The sequence below is a fragment of the Chironomus tepperi genome, unplaced genomic scaffold (genome assembly GCF_022539635.2).
Source record: "Chironomus tepperi strain 1889 unplaced genomic scaffold, CSIRO-AGI_Ctep_v1 contig_257, whole genome shotgun sequence".
In the NCBI taxonomy this organism is placed as follows: domain Eukaryota; kingdom Metazoa; phylum Arthropoda; class Insecta; order Diptera; family Chironomidae; genus Chironomus; species Chironomus tepperi.
Genome location: NW_027226379.1, coordinates 917,762 through 932,967, shown reverse-complemented (window position 1 = coordinate 932,967; position 15,206 = coordinate 917,762). Strand labels below are relative to the sequence as shown.

At 30.3% G+C, this 15,206-nt stretch overlaps 1 protein-coding gene across 1 annotated transcript; it reads left to right on the top strand.

Annotated features, from left to right (window-relative positions):
• Positions 1-11,591: 11,591 nt before the first annotated feature.
• LOC139091664 (choline transporter-like protein 1) lies at positions 11,592-15,176 on the top strand. Its single transcript, XM_070641810.1, has 6 exons — positions 11,592-11,812; positions 12,860-12,943; positions 13,003-13,122; positions 13,187-14,119; positions 14,255-14,539; positions 14,603-15,176. Exons 1-6 carry the CDS (start codon positions 11,810-11,812, stop codon positions 14,867-14,869), a joined length of 1,692 nt encoding a protein of 563 aa, XP_070497911.1. The 5' UTR covers positions 11,592-11,809; the 3' UTR covers positions 14,870-15,176.
• The last annotated feature ends 30 nt before the right edge of the window (positions 15,177-15,206 follow it).

Sequence of the window (15,206 nt, the reverse complement as noted above, 5' to 3'; positions counted from 1 at the left end):
AATTCCTGAATCAACCCTCAAGCCATAAATAAAAGTGCATTTTTGAACAAACCATGAGATTAATTAGCAAGCAATCATCCATATTTATCTACTCGAATGAATTCTCTTTTCGCTTCTCCCAGCTATTTTTTCACATCTTCTAACTTTCTTTTTTATGCTCGCGACATAAAAAAGGAAGAACACAAAAAAAATTGTTCCTTTATATTTTTTTTTTTTTGCTTCCTTAAAAGACCAACTGTTTGCCATATTTCAAGATTATATTAACATTAACTGCCATAATTATAGTGATAAGTCATTATTATTGTAAAAATTGTTGTGATTAAAAAATATTTTTTCATATTATCATCCTTAAGTACTTCTTCGCTTCTCATTCCAATTTTCATATTTTATTTCACAATTTTTATTTCTTTTGTTATTCCCTTAGGGGGAATGTTGAGCTAGAAAACGGCTTAGATGGATGATCTGTTTAGGTATCGTTCATGAATTATGGCCAGCGTTGAAGGGAAGGGCACCAATAGGCTTTATACGTATGAAATACACTACATACACAAGGTGGGTACATAACCTTGGGTGTATCATGCAACCGATACCTGTTAGAAACTGCTAATTTAAGTCACATCAAGAATAACTCCAAATATGCATTTCAGAGCAGATTAATAGTTCTACCTTGCATTCTGGCATCTTTTGAAGTATCTCTGAACTCCATAGTGACAGGGTCATGCCACACCAAATCCTAGGAACAAAGATCAAAAACCTGACAAAACCCACCCCAAGGGATCATTTTTGCAAGTTGGAAAATTATGTGTTTGAAAGGAAAAGAAATTTTTAATGGCTTTTTATTTGTGAGAAACGAAAAATGAGCGAGAAGTTAGATGGCAGGAAAGCAAATAAGAAATGGTTTTGGATGGTGCAGAGTTGAATCCAACCAAGGGTAACATCTTATCAACGACCCAATCTTCTCTGGCAATAAAATCCTTATGTGATATTGCAATAAAAAATATTATAAATGAATGGGAATAAAGAAACTTACGATTTTTACTCTCCCCGGAAATGAATTATAACGTTTGAGCGAAGAAAATTAAAGAAAAATGAGAAAAAATAACTTTTTTTTTATTGTTGTTTGTGAAATTAAGGATTGCTTTATAGCTGTGAGTTACTAGTGAATGGTTTATGTCATGATTAGATCGATTAAGGATCTACTATGGATTAGATCGATGAAACATCTACTGGACTGTCATATGAACATGAATATCTTCAAGAGAGCTAAATAAAGGTTTACAAGAACGAGATTTTGATAAATTCTCATTTAGCCTCGTCTGAGTCTCAAAAATATGTCAAAAACTAAGCTTTGGGAAGCCGTAGAGCTACATACCCGAGCAGTCTAAGAGAATACTCGTAAAATTAATAATAATCAATATATAGTATACTCTTGAATATGCTCATTTAGGTGTATACTCATTGTCTGCTAGAGATGGGTAGCATATCTTGATCAAATCTCATGATCGAAGTCAATATTGACCAATATAATTCAAAATATCATTACAAATCCTCGACAATACTAATATAAACCAAAATTCCATTAAAATTCATCACCAATTAAACAAGTTTCTACAAATGGCTTACCAAACACATCGCCTAACTTCTTCCAGTCCCCCAAATTCACCCATCCACCACACATTCATACGTATTAGTTGATTAATTACTTTGAATCAGAAGACCATTATCTATTGTATCTAAGACCGCACCTTTGTCCGAAACTACCAAAAATTGCGTTCATGATTTTCCGATATGTCATTTATGTCACTCCAAAACGCACACCCATATCGAAAAATATTATTAATTTTTTTTACTTCACGTTGCTTTTTTTGGGAAACAAAAATAATATTAATTATGATTCCTTAATGATTTTCCATAGTCAACATAAACACAATACATGATGTAAAGCAATTAATTTGATGAATTTTAGTCATCAACAAACAAGAAGGAATAATTCGTGTCTTCGAGTAAAGAGACATTAAGGTATGATCCATTTACAGGTTAATGGGAGAAAATTTAAAATAAGAAAATGTATTAAAATTTGTCATTTTCATAAAAAGAACATCCATTTGAAAAATTAATTTTTTAATGTTCGTTAGAATCATCAATTTTTCTCCTTTTTATATTTTCGCGATGTTGATGATGGAACTAAGAATAAGAATGTGAAATATAACCAGGTTTTTAAATGTAAAACACTATAAAAAATTATTATTTTTGTGAATTATTTCAAATTTATCATCGTACAATGAATAAAAAGTTTGAATGATGAGTGAGCTGTTGTTACTGTTTTTAAAAGAAGAAATGGAAACAAATTGGTTAATAAAGTATCAATTGTATCAACGCACATTTCACGGTACTTAAAATGGATTAAATTGTTTTACGGTGATGTTGAATATTAATTTTAATATTCATCTATTAAATTGTGAAATAAAAATGGTGGAAATTTTTCATAATTTTTTGGAGTTTTCAATCTTAAAATAGCCCGAGTTAAGCAGGCTTCGTTTAGTCGACTGTCTTTAAATAAGCTAAAATTTGCGATTGTTGTTAAAGCTGTGAAATGGCATCAATGGCCTAAAAGGTAGAGCGTGGGGCTTTAATTCCAAAGATTTTGGGTTCAAATCCAGGTCATGTCTAATTTTTGTAGCAGAACAAAACTCGGTTAATGTATTGGGTGTAGTTTTTGAGGTATTTTGCACATAATGTGTCTCCACAGCTAAATATACATGGATATATTAGTATCTGAATGATTTTCTTTGCGAAATCTTGCACTCACGATTGTAATTTGGTATATTACAGGATACAGCAGACGTAGTCTTGTGTATGCAATGTGCAGTGTTTGCAAGTGATTCGGAATTCATTATAAACTGTTGTTCTAAAGGATATAGTACAACTGATTATTAATCCTAGTGCCTCCAACTCATAAAGTCCTTAAGGATCCTTTCAAGCATTGAAAAAAACATTAAGTAGATTGAACAACTGTTTAAAACATTTTATTGGAATTTCGGGCACTCTAGTTTGTTTCTAATACTAATCAGTGTCATTGCATGTTTAAAAGACAATTTTCCAAACTAAAACACAACCAATTGCCATTATCACTAGCTTAAGCAACAACCATCAATCATCCTTTGCATTCATTCAATCTAATTTCCTCCTAAACACGAGATTTTCAGCCCATAACCCAAAAAAAAATATATTATCCAGAAAAGAAACAACTTTAATTAACTGTCATTTAACTTCATCATATGATATAAGTTGTGGACAAAAGGACCATTGAATGGGACGAAAAATCAAAAGACTTTATCTCTTTCTTCTTCTTTTTTCATATAAAATATTTCATATATTTTTTTCTTGTTCTTCTCATGAAAGAAAAACACACAGAATGAAAACTCTTGTGTAGAATCCAACAGATTTATGAGTTTATGCTATTGTCATATGATTTATAAATCCACTTGAAGGTTATATCCAAAAGTGAATGGATGATGGCAGAAAAAAAGGAAGAAAAATTCAATCTAATACACTCAGTTTTGTTCCATTATTGTTGTGGCTGAGATGATGATGAAAAAAAAATGAACGCCTTGAGAGATTTATTGCCCTTTGAACATATTGTCATTATGTTCTCGTGATTTCAATCGCAAGCAATCGTAGAACATTGTTTACCATGAATTACTCCTCACAATAATGACACAAAATAATCTCATTTTTTTTGTTTTCTGAGAGTTTTTTTTTTGTCCCATTATTTTGCTCTTATTTATTATTATTACTGATGATTATGTTTTATATTCTATAATCACGCACAAATTAAATTTTCGTTTCAAAAAATGTCAAGTGTTGTTGATGGTGGAATATAATGTTGGGGATTTCAGAGTTCAAGTGGATCATTGAGGGTTTTTGTAAAGGTGAAAATGTGATAGAATTGATGTAAAATTGTAATGAAGCGCTTTAGATGAACCATGGACATTTTAAATTGAGGTAAATTATTTAAGAAATTTCAAATGATAGAAATCTGGAAACAGGTCGACGTCAGATTAATTTGAAGCCAGACTCAGATGATTTACATAACATTATTAGGTTTAATAATTAGAGGCAGATCGAAGTCGATATACTTGGAATCGACTTTAGTCAACTCGACTTGACTCAAACCAAATCAACTGGAGTCGACTAAAAGTCTATTAAATAAAATTAAATCAACTCGAGTCGACTTATCTTCAAAGCTCTGATTAGAGGTTAGTTATTGAATACAAATCCAGTTAGTTTTACATCTAATAGTACCAAAATTTCCATCCATTACACAACCGTGTTACTCAAAACTTGATAAAATTCGAGTTTTTAAATTAAAATCTTATGAAATTTTCATTTTTACAGCGCTATTCTTACATCAACTTAATTCCAAAAATTATGAAATTTAGAATGAATTGATATTATGCAAAGTTACAGAAATAACTCTAAATTCCTATTTGTGTAACAATAATAAGTTTCAAAAAGTTATAAACAGTTTCTAAATATTACATCGCTAAAAATATGCTGTACTATGTTGTAATTCTCTTATATTCAAAACAGTTCCACCAGTAAAATATTACTCAACATTTTACTTTACTTCCTTTCATGCCCTTATTGTTTCATTTTTTAGCAAGCAAAAATTTTTACATTTTTTTTACTTCATTCGATTGCATAATTTCAATACTTCTCGCACTCTTTTTCACATCCTGTAAAATGTAACAGAAATTATTTTTAATTATTTGCTGTCAACGTCAAACGAATGCTGTAATTTCAAGAATTTAATTGCGTTACATAATTATTTCCTACTATTTTGTGCTGCATAATGTTTTATTTTAAGGAATTTAAATATGGACATTTTTGTTTATTAAATCATTTTGTCTATGTTAAATATGGAAAGGGACTTTGACTAATTATTAAGGTAAATTTTGAAGGTTTTTTTGGTTGTTTGAGGTTAGACTGGTTACGCAATATGGAAAGTCGTACGAAATTTTGGATGACAAGCTGGAATTGGTTTCTAGACTTTTTATCTCAGCAGGACAAACAACTTAATAACTGTAATTTCATAGTTAAGTGGAATTCGAAATATTAAGCTGGATCAAGTAAAGATTCTGTAGTCGAGTGATTAAGCAACAGATTAGCATTTTGTAATTTTCTACTTTTTGAGAGCATAGGCTCGATTCTCATCAAAAGTCCCGATCTCTCAATTGTTAAAAAGAGGATTGTCGATGTGACAAGAATCAACACAATGCTTCCAACATCATAGGGATGTTATTAATATAACTAGCAATCGCTGTAGATTTAATAATTTTCATAACACGCTATACTTTGCAGTCAAGTTAAAAATCTTCTAAATCTTCATCTTACATTCCTCAAAAATCTTCACAACTTTCTTAAAGATTAAAAAAATTTCCCATTAAGAAACGCACAAAATAATAATGAAGTCATCATCTCAAAAGGGCCATCATCATCATAGATGAAAAATTTTCATTCCAAAAAATAGACAGCGACACAAAAACAAAAAATAAACTAACTAACATAAAAAATATATCTAAACTAAAGTAATCAACATAATCAGCAAAAGATGAACGATAAAATTATTATTCAAAGCGCGAAAAATATTTGAAAAGTTTTACTATGGCATGGTCTTTGGCTGGTAAGATAGTAACAAAAAAAAAGGCAATGAAAATGTAATTAGTGTGTATATAATATCTAAAAGGATAAGTAGCTGATGCTGGCAAATCGAAAATTATTCTAGATTGGACTACCAACTCGCTGTGCGACTGTAAATAATCTTGTGATTATAATATAAATTGGCTTGCTTTTTTCATGCTGCTGATACATTTTTATTGCTCACAAGGATTAAAAAAAGTTATTTTATGCAAATTTTTTGTTCATCTTCAACCTGCGTTTGTCGTATCAAAAAAATCTTTGATGAGAATCATTGTCGGATGAAATAAGAGGTAATTTCCGATTTTTTTTGCCTTCTTTGCAGCTAAGAAGCGACACTTAGAATGTTAATTAAAGTTATTAAAACTCAAGAATTATACTCGAGCGATTTGAATATCTTCGAGTCGAGATATACACACAGGAATCAACCAATGGGAAGCAAAAAATTAAATGACTTTTTTGAAAATTTTCAGTACGCAGCAAAAATTATTATTATTATTTTACAGATTTCATTTTTTTAAAAAGAAATAGTAGCTGAGCATTATAGCAGTTATTTTTATGCCTCTAAAATGAATTCAAAGCTTAAAACACGTTCCGAAAAAAAGGAAGGCGAATGGATGAGGGAAGCTAAAATCAACATATTAAACGCATTATCATAAAATTATTCATAATATTTTCATATTTCTTCTCATTTTCAACCCTTTTTTTTTGACTCAACCATTTACCCATGGCATCATCATTGATAGCTTGCTGTCACTGTTGATAACGCATCACACTTTTTAATGTGATTTTATCAAGAAATTGAGAATTTCTGTCGTTCACTTTGGCCTTTTGTTTTTGTCTTTCTGGAAATCATTGTCACTGGACTAACTACGATTGTCTATGATTGGTCAAGGAACTAGTTGGTTTAGAAATGCATGTGTTTTATGTTAACCTGCATGATATGAGGTATGCCCACATGGTATGAGGTATCACCACATATAAGATTTTATGAATATTTGATTTTAAGTTACGAAATAAATTCAATTTAATGGAAATTTTGAATAAAATACAATAGTGATGATCGATTTTTTAAGCTTACAAGAAGACAAACTACTAAGGACACCATATCATTAGTTGAATAGCTTATGCAATAAATGCTGAAAGTCAGTACTAAGTCGTCATATCGTCAGTTTGAACCTTATTGTCGCTCATTTTATCAGTTAATTTTTGCATATTAGTAATCATGCCGACTTGAGTTCATTTCAACTGTTTGAATTTACATTGACAATAGAAAACAATCAAGGATTGAACCAGTATCAGGTATCATCTAAAGCACATCCAGCAAAGTAATGATTAAGATTGAATTGGAGCTCTAGGACATCAAGTAGATTATTCCAAGAAAGTTGAATGTTTAATTAAAAATAATGACTGAAATTTCAATTGTCAAACCAAAAATTCGCTCTAAACTTCCCACTTCCAATATCTTTTAAACATGTTTTTCACTCAACTCGCATCACAATTTTTGGATATTTTTCCGATTGCGTGTTATTATCATGAGGCATTTTAAAGAACTTTTTTTTTTGTTTTGTTTTTCCTACATTCAAAAAGGCAGCAACAAAAAAATCATGTATGTGTACCACGCTTTTAAAAAAAAGATACAAAACAGCAAAAAATATCGTATATAAAAAATTATTATGATACAAAGAAATTCCTCTGTGCATATTTATTTCAAATGAATGCTAATGAATTCTTTGAAGGAAACAAAATTTTTTTCTGAATGGTAAAAATTTTCACGATGAAGTAGGAAAAAAACATTTTTTCACCGTTAAAAAAAAGTTGCTGTCAGCATAAAAAGTGGAATTAGATGAATTCTTTTACATGTGATTTTTCAAAGCATTAAATTCTTGAATTTTTGATGAAAAAGGATAATCAAGTAATAGAAACTCTTTGAGATCTAATTGTGTTTATGAGTGGTTATGAATCAAACATTGAACTTGGCTGGAATTAGTCAGTAAAGCTACCATTTCTACTTTGGATTTTGTTAAAAACTGAATTTTTGGCACAACTAAGTTAAGATAGTTCAAACTAGACTCAAGCTTTGTTAAAAACCTTTCGTAATTGTGGTTTTACGCCAGTTGGATGTAAATGTAATTAAGAGCTTCTTACGGATTTTACTTAAATGATGTTTATTCTTTGGAATTCAAAAACAAAATAAACTTTTGCATGAAAAGGGGTTTTCAACTATGTACAATAAATATTATTCAAATCTCAAATGAACGTTATAACAAAGAGTCCTAATAATTAATAGAGATAACCTCGAATAGCATAGTTCGGCTAATCGATTAAAAATCAGGCCCCGAGCAAACGTGACTCCGACTTAGTTTCGGATTTTAGATCGATTAACTGACTTGTTCTAATCAAGAACTTAGGAACTCTAAACTAAAGACACTAAACCTTTATTCTTCATTCTTAAATAAAGCATCAATTCCCACAAGACAATCTGCACCCTCCACAAATCAACCTTCTCTAAAAACACTTAAATATGAATAATAAGAAGGCAAAAAAAAATTCTTAAAAGAAATAACAGCAGATTTCAGAAGGGTTAAGTAAAGTCTTAGTCTCATTCAATCGTATACATATATGCTTAATTTTTCACAATTTTTACGTTACTAAAATTTAAATTAATAATAATCATACATGACTTGCATCAGGTACTACCGATTTTCATTTCATTTATGCCTTTTGTACATCTTACCGCGCCTTACACATATCATTATTTTTAACTGTTATTTTTCTTATTTTTTTAAAGCAGGAAAATTTTTTCATATTTTTCACGGTAACAAGAAAAAACACTTTTCTGGTGGGATTAAATGAAAGATATAGCAGTGGTAAGGGCAAGGTGGAAGGATTTTTTTGGTAAAAGGGTTAAGGGGGGCCAATATATGAAATTTTTATTTGGTTCAAAATGATTCGGAAAGGAGAAAAAATTGATAATTTGTAATTAAAAATCAATTTTAGTGATTTGATTTGAGTAAAATTTTGTGAAAAAATTCGATCATTGATCTTTTATTTTTAGATTAGTATTCATGGATCTTTAGTATAAAGAATCATTATAGTCATGTATTAGATCAATCTTCTCATCCGTATTGTATTGTATTAGATCAGTATTTCAGATTATGATGTTTTGTACAAGATATCAGTCCAATTTTGTATTAGACTGTTTTCGCGGATTTTTTATTTAAGGGATCACTATAGCCTTGTATTAGATCAATATTTGCATCAGTATTGTATTAGATCAGTATTTGCGAATCTTTTGTATGAGTGATCATTGAAGTCTTGTATTAGATCAGCCAAATCTTTGAAAATTCAAAAAATTCAATACAAAACTTCACTTAAAATCACAAAAATTATTTTTTTTTTTATTTAAAAATTATCAACTTTTCGTTAATTTTAATCATTTTAAACCAAAAAAAATTATTTTAAAAATTTCATTTATCGGCCCCCCTCATAACAAACTTCCGCCGATTTTTTTAGAATAAATGAATAATTTTAACGCAACCCCTTCTATGCGATTAAGAAATTTTCCTTTAATTCACATTAAACAAAAAAAAAAAAATCTTCTCCGCCTTGTATCAAATGAATATGTAAGTAACACGTATATGTATACATAAATTTATTATCATGGTTAAGATAATTCCTTTACTTTGTCCAATTTCAACCCATTCATTCTCACTTCATCTCTCAACCATAAATCACGAAATATATGAAGTTTCCGTGAAGCTAATTGAGCCTAATTTATGTCTAAAATCTCATATGAATTTTTCTTATGTTCGTTATTTTGGCAAACACCAAACTGGAGAGCATCAAGACATAAAGGATGAGTTTCGAGGCCACCTTTAGTCACTCGTGAATGGGAATACAATAAGGCATATATATACTTTTAATATTTTTATGAGCATTAATCAACAGTAAACATAAAACTCTTTTCAGATTCAGTTTCAGAATTCTCTTTTTATATTATTTGTTCTTGGTAGGTGGGTGGAGATGGGGTGGGTATAGTAATGTCGGCAGTATCACTTCATAAAATAACACCTTGTTTAAGATTCACGAATAAGTCATAAATGTTTATTAACAGGCTTTAATGTATTTTGGTGAATCTACGGAATATAACAAATGTTATAGATGTTTTTGTTGATGAGGAATGTGTGTTTTGAACAGCAGTGTCAGATCGTATAACTTTAGATTCAGGGATTTTGTTAATTTAAAGTTTTGACTTGCTTACTTGCTTACTTACTTTAACCTAACACACAAAGAGCATGCTCACATTAATGAGCATACTCAAAGCATGTTTTTTCATGCAAACGATTATGCTTACAAAAGTAAGTATACTAATAGCTTGCAATTTGTCTGTTAGGGATTAAAATCATGTTCCTTCCAAAAATCATTTGTAGGTTAGGTTTGCACAAAAGGAAGTTTTGACTAAAGCATACCCGAATGTACCAGTTTATTAACAATCCTGTAGCGCCTCTCCTCAAAAGTTACTTGCAGCGCCCCTGACTTAGCTTGTATGGTAAAACAAATTATAATCAGCTAGCGATTGCATCTAAATTCTAAGAATAAATATTTCCGGTTATTCCACAATTTCAACATCAATATGATTAAGTAAGCATTTTCGGATTCTTTATCAGCAGCAAAAACTCTCGGAAGTCTAAAAAAAATTAGTTACTACTTATAACGGAAATATCAAAATTGTAAATGTTTTACAGATAGTATTATAATTTAATACACGTAATCTACTAATCATTAAATTTTTGAGGTTATAAATTATTCATAGAGTTATTTTTTTATTATGAACGGCATTAATGATTCATATATAGCCTATAGCCTTTGTCATTATTTAACCCAGTTTTACCCGAGCGTCACGATGCGACAAACATTGTTCATCGTAAAAATGAATCAAAATCAGACGTCACGATACCGTCAGGGCATTGTCGCACGCCTTGCCGTTAATGACGTAGCCGCGTCCTATAGAAATAACTTGTTATACTTTAATACGTCAGAATAACAAGAAATTAATGCTTCTGATCATCTTAAATTCCTATAAAATCCATTTCATGGACTTTCCCACCCAATGTTTCCTTCTAATTTCTCCCATTTACATCAACCCAGATAAAAGCATAAGAAAAGAGTGAAAAAACATGATTAAGATGACATCAGCACCATATTTTTATTATCATCGTATAAATTAGTTAAATAAATCACGTAAAAATATAAAATTAAGAAAGAGAAAAAAACAAAAATTTTAATGGATTTTTCGCGCTAATTATATAACACATTAGGTACAGTACATTCTTATTTACGCCTTATCAAGTTGCATGTGAATTATATTAGTATCATTGTGAATCATACAATTGGAAATTCTTGAGAAAATCAATAGAAAAACGTCGAATAGCTTGGGCGGGGTCATTTATAAATGACGATTAACTTTAGTGTGCGATGAGGCTATGCTCTATAATTGCTTTATGTTAAGCAACGACTACGCATTAAACACAATAGTCAGAATACATGTATAAAAGTCTATTTGTATGTACGCAATATGTATTAATGCTTTGTAGAACAGGTGGACAAAAATCATGCTTGATTGACATTATTCATTAACGTATTCTTTGTCAGCAAGCTAAGAATATATTCAAGATGTTTCTGCTCATCCATATGATCAAACGTGTGTTAAACATTTATTTACTTAATACAAACTAAGAATCCCGAGCTACACATTCTCATAGTTCTTAGTTCAACATAGAACACTTCCCGCTCATCGCATGTAACGAATTATGACTAACTCATTTACTGTACATGCTTTAACTTTACATGATGTAACTCGGGATTATTGTTTGTATGTGTTAGTGAGAATATTTTTAGTGTTGGCAGCTCAAAACACAAATATTTAATTCGATTTTTTCTCTCAGTTATATTTTAAGTTTAAGTAAGTAAAGTTGTCGCATTGGAACATTAAGTCCGGTCACTAATTAGTGTAATATTAAGTATATCAGCTGAATCGTGGATTAAAGAAGAAATCAACAAAAATACATATTGCGCTTTTAAGTTGTAAAATAACCAAAACATTGCAATGGTAAGTACTTATTTTGCACTTGTTTGTGTTGATTTGTGCAATTGATATGTAGATTGTGGTTTACAAGAACTGATAACAAGATGAAATCAGCAATAAAATATGCAGTTTTTATGTTGAATTAAGATATTCGTAGAAAAGTTAAATTAACATCTGGATTTATGAATAAATCAATAAGTCGCCTATGTATATAAATAGAATGAAGAAGAAGCAGGCTTACAAAACTAACACTACATAACATGTTTTATGCCGGCCATAAAAAATTCTTAAGCGTAAAAAAACAACCGAATGAAAATAATACGCAACAGGCGTATTCTTCTTTTTTAATGTTTTCTAATAACAGGGGATCACCAAATATAACAATATTGACATATTTCAACTTACTTGAATGTGATTTCTTGAGAACTTGATAGATGTTTTGAATTTTTAATTTAATTCACACTTTACTGTATTAACAAATCTTATTTTTCACAAATTAAATTAACTAGTATTTTATTATTTGAAATACAATGTGCACTACTGAACTGTCTATCAAATTGTATTATAAAAACACTTATCAAATTTAATTAAATTTAATGACACGCTTTTAGGTAAATTCCGTTAAATTTATTTTGAATGAAAATATTCTGCAATTTTCCAATGGTTATTTGATCAGTTCATTTGAATTCAATTTGTTGATTGGATGTTATGAGTTATTGACATCTCTATTGTAAGTAGTTAATTCTGACACTTTTACACTTGCTAACAACGTTAATTCAATTAATTAAATGATTTTCATTGAATAAATTAATTTCCATCATTGACTATGAATCAATAATTTAATTTGAATTCCAAAAAACCGGTGAAGTTTCAAAATGTCAAATTCCGTTATAATACAACTGATCTATATTTAATTATTAATCAGGGCTAGCATGTATATGACTCATTGAATATTTATCTGTTATTTGAAACGATTTCTTAGGTCAGCACAATTGCACTTATTACTTACAATGTTTAATTTGATCACTATTATTTACAAAAGTCTCAAATAAACATTCAATCTATTTTTAGTGGGCTGTACGCAGCGAAGAAAGTGGACGAAAATGCACAAACTTATCATCGCTTTATTTTTGCATTGGATTCGTTGTTGTGATGGTGAGTAATGCTTATTGTTATCAGCTGTTAGACATGTATTACATAATATTTATTTACAGTTCATATTCGTGTTCTATAGCATCGGGAATGCTAATTTGAATCGTTTAACTAAGGGATATGATGACTGTGGCAACGTTTGTGGTCAAATGAATGATGGAAATCCATTTGATAACTGCGGAGTAAGTTTAATATTATAATTTATAAATTCACTAAAAAACAATCGATTAACTTGCCCATTTTTAGGCTCATGACAAACGTCTGCTGCCTAATTTACAAGTTGATATGACAAAAAAAGGAAACGACACAATCATGCATTATACATGCGTCGATAAGTGTAAAAAAGACTATGCATTGATCTTTAATCGCTGCTGGAAGACAAATGGAACTGACAATTCTGACACTACCGAATTATCAACAATCTTCCAAGAGATTTCACAAGACTTGATCCTTACTTGGCCATCAATTGCTCTTGTCTGTGTGGTTGCATTCATCTTCTCATACATCCTTTTGATTCTCTTCCGTTATGCCATCAAATACATCATTTGGATCATTTATATTGGATTTGTTGTCCTTATTGGTGCAGGAGCTATTGGATGCTGGGTTGGATATTTTGTTGGCAAGCCAGAAACTAAAAGCGGATTCTTAATTCCAGCAATTCTGTTCACAATAATGACAATACTTGCAATCATTCTGCTCTACTGGTTCAGAAAAAGAATTCGTCTTGTTGCCCAACTCTTTAAGGAAGCATCAAAAGCATTAATTGACATTCCAACAATTCTATTTGAACCGGTTTTGACATTCTTAGCTTTAATGCTTGCATTTGCACCATTTTTGTATTTCGCAATTATTATTGAAACATCCGGAAAGCTTGAAAAAGGCCAAGCACTTGATGGACAATTTCAAGCCACATACCAACACAATTTTGGTGTCTATGCTGCTCGATATTTGAATATCATTGCATTTATTTGGTTCACACAATTTATTTTTGGATGTCAACATTTTGTTATTGCCGGAACTATCAGTAAATGGTATTTTGCACGTGACAAGACAAAGTTGGACTCACCAATCATGAAGACCTTCCATCATTTAGTGTTCTTCCATTTGGGTAGTGTCTGCTTGGGCTCATTGATTATAACTGTTGTCAAGATCATTAAGATGATCATGAATGCTATTAAGGTGAGTAAAATTGGATAGACAATAAATCCTCGGATTAAAATTAAATCCTTGGATTAAAAATCCACATTCCAAAATTTCGTTAAAAATTCAAAATATTTTTGACCGTTAAAATTTAAATCAATTTTTGTCTTTCAGCAACAAGCCAGAGAATCAAACAATCCAGCCGCACAATGCATTGCAGGTTGTTGTGAATGGTTAGTTGAACAACTCGAACAATTTTTACAATATCTCATCAGAAATGCCTACATTATTGTTGCCAAGGACGGTACACCATTCTTTGAGTCAGGAAAGAAGGCATTCGGATTGCTATTTAGAAATCTTATGGATGTTATTGCATTGAATAATTTCGGAGATATCGTCCTTGTTATCGGTCGACTCTTTGTTGTCGGTATTGCAGGCTTCATTGGATATGAATTGATGGTATGATTGTGATTTTCAATAATTAAAGGACATAATTAATGATTTGAATTTTTATAATTACAGAATAAGCCAGAAATTAAATTAATCTTCGTCCCAATGTTGATTGCAATTATCTTTGCCTTCCTTATCGCCCACTGCTTCGTAAGTGTCTTCGAGATGACTGTCGATACAATTTTCATCTGCTTCTGTGAGGATTGTGAGGAAAATGATGGTGATTCTAAGCCATACTACATGTCGGAAGGTCTCATGAAGATTATGAGTGAATTGAAGGAGACAGCTGGTGGACAGTTTAATTTTGGTCCAATGGTTGGCGGAAATATGCATGCTTAAAGTATATTAATTAATTAATTATTGACATCACATGGAAATCTCAAGGTTATTGCACTAAACTGCACTGGCAGTTAATATTTAGTATTACGAATCTCAATATGAGTATCTACAGCTCATAATAAGACCTATTTAATTGTTATGAATCTTATTAATGTTGCCTTAATAATCGAAAACTCGAAGATTACTCATATTTATCAAAAATAATGTTTTTTTGTACGCTTTTTGTCAATTTTTTCGGTACTTCATTGAATGTTTTTCAATAATATATACAATAATAAAATAAAATGCTAAAATTATTAATAATAAACCTGCATTTAGTCGAATAATTAAATTAAAA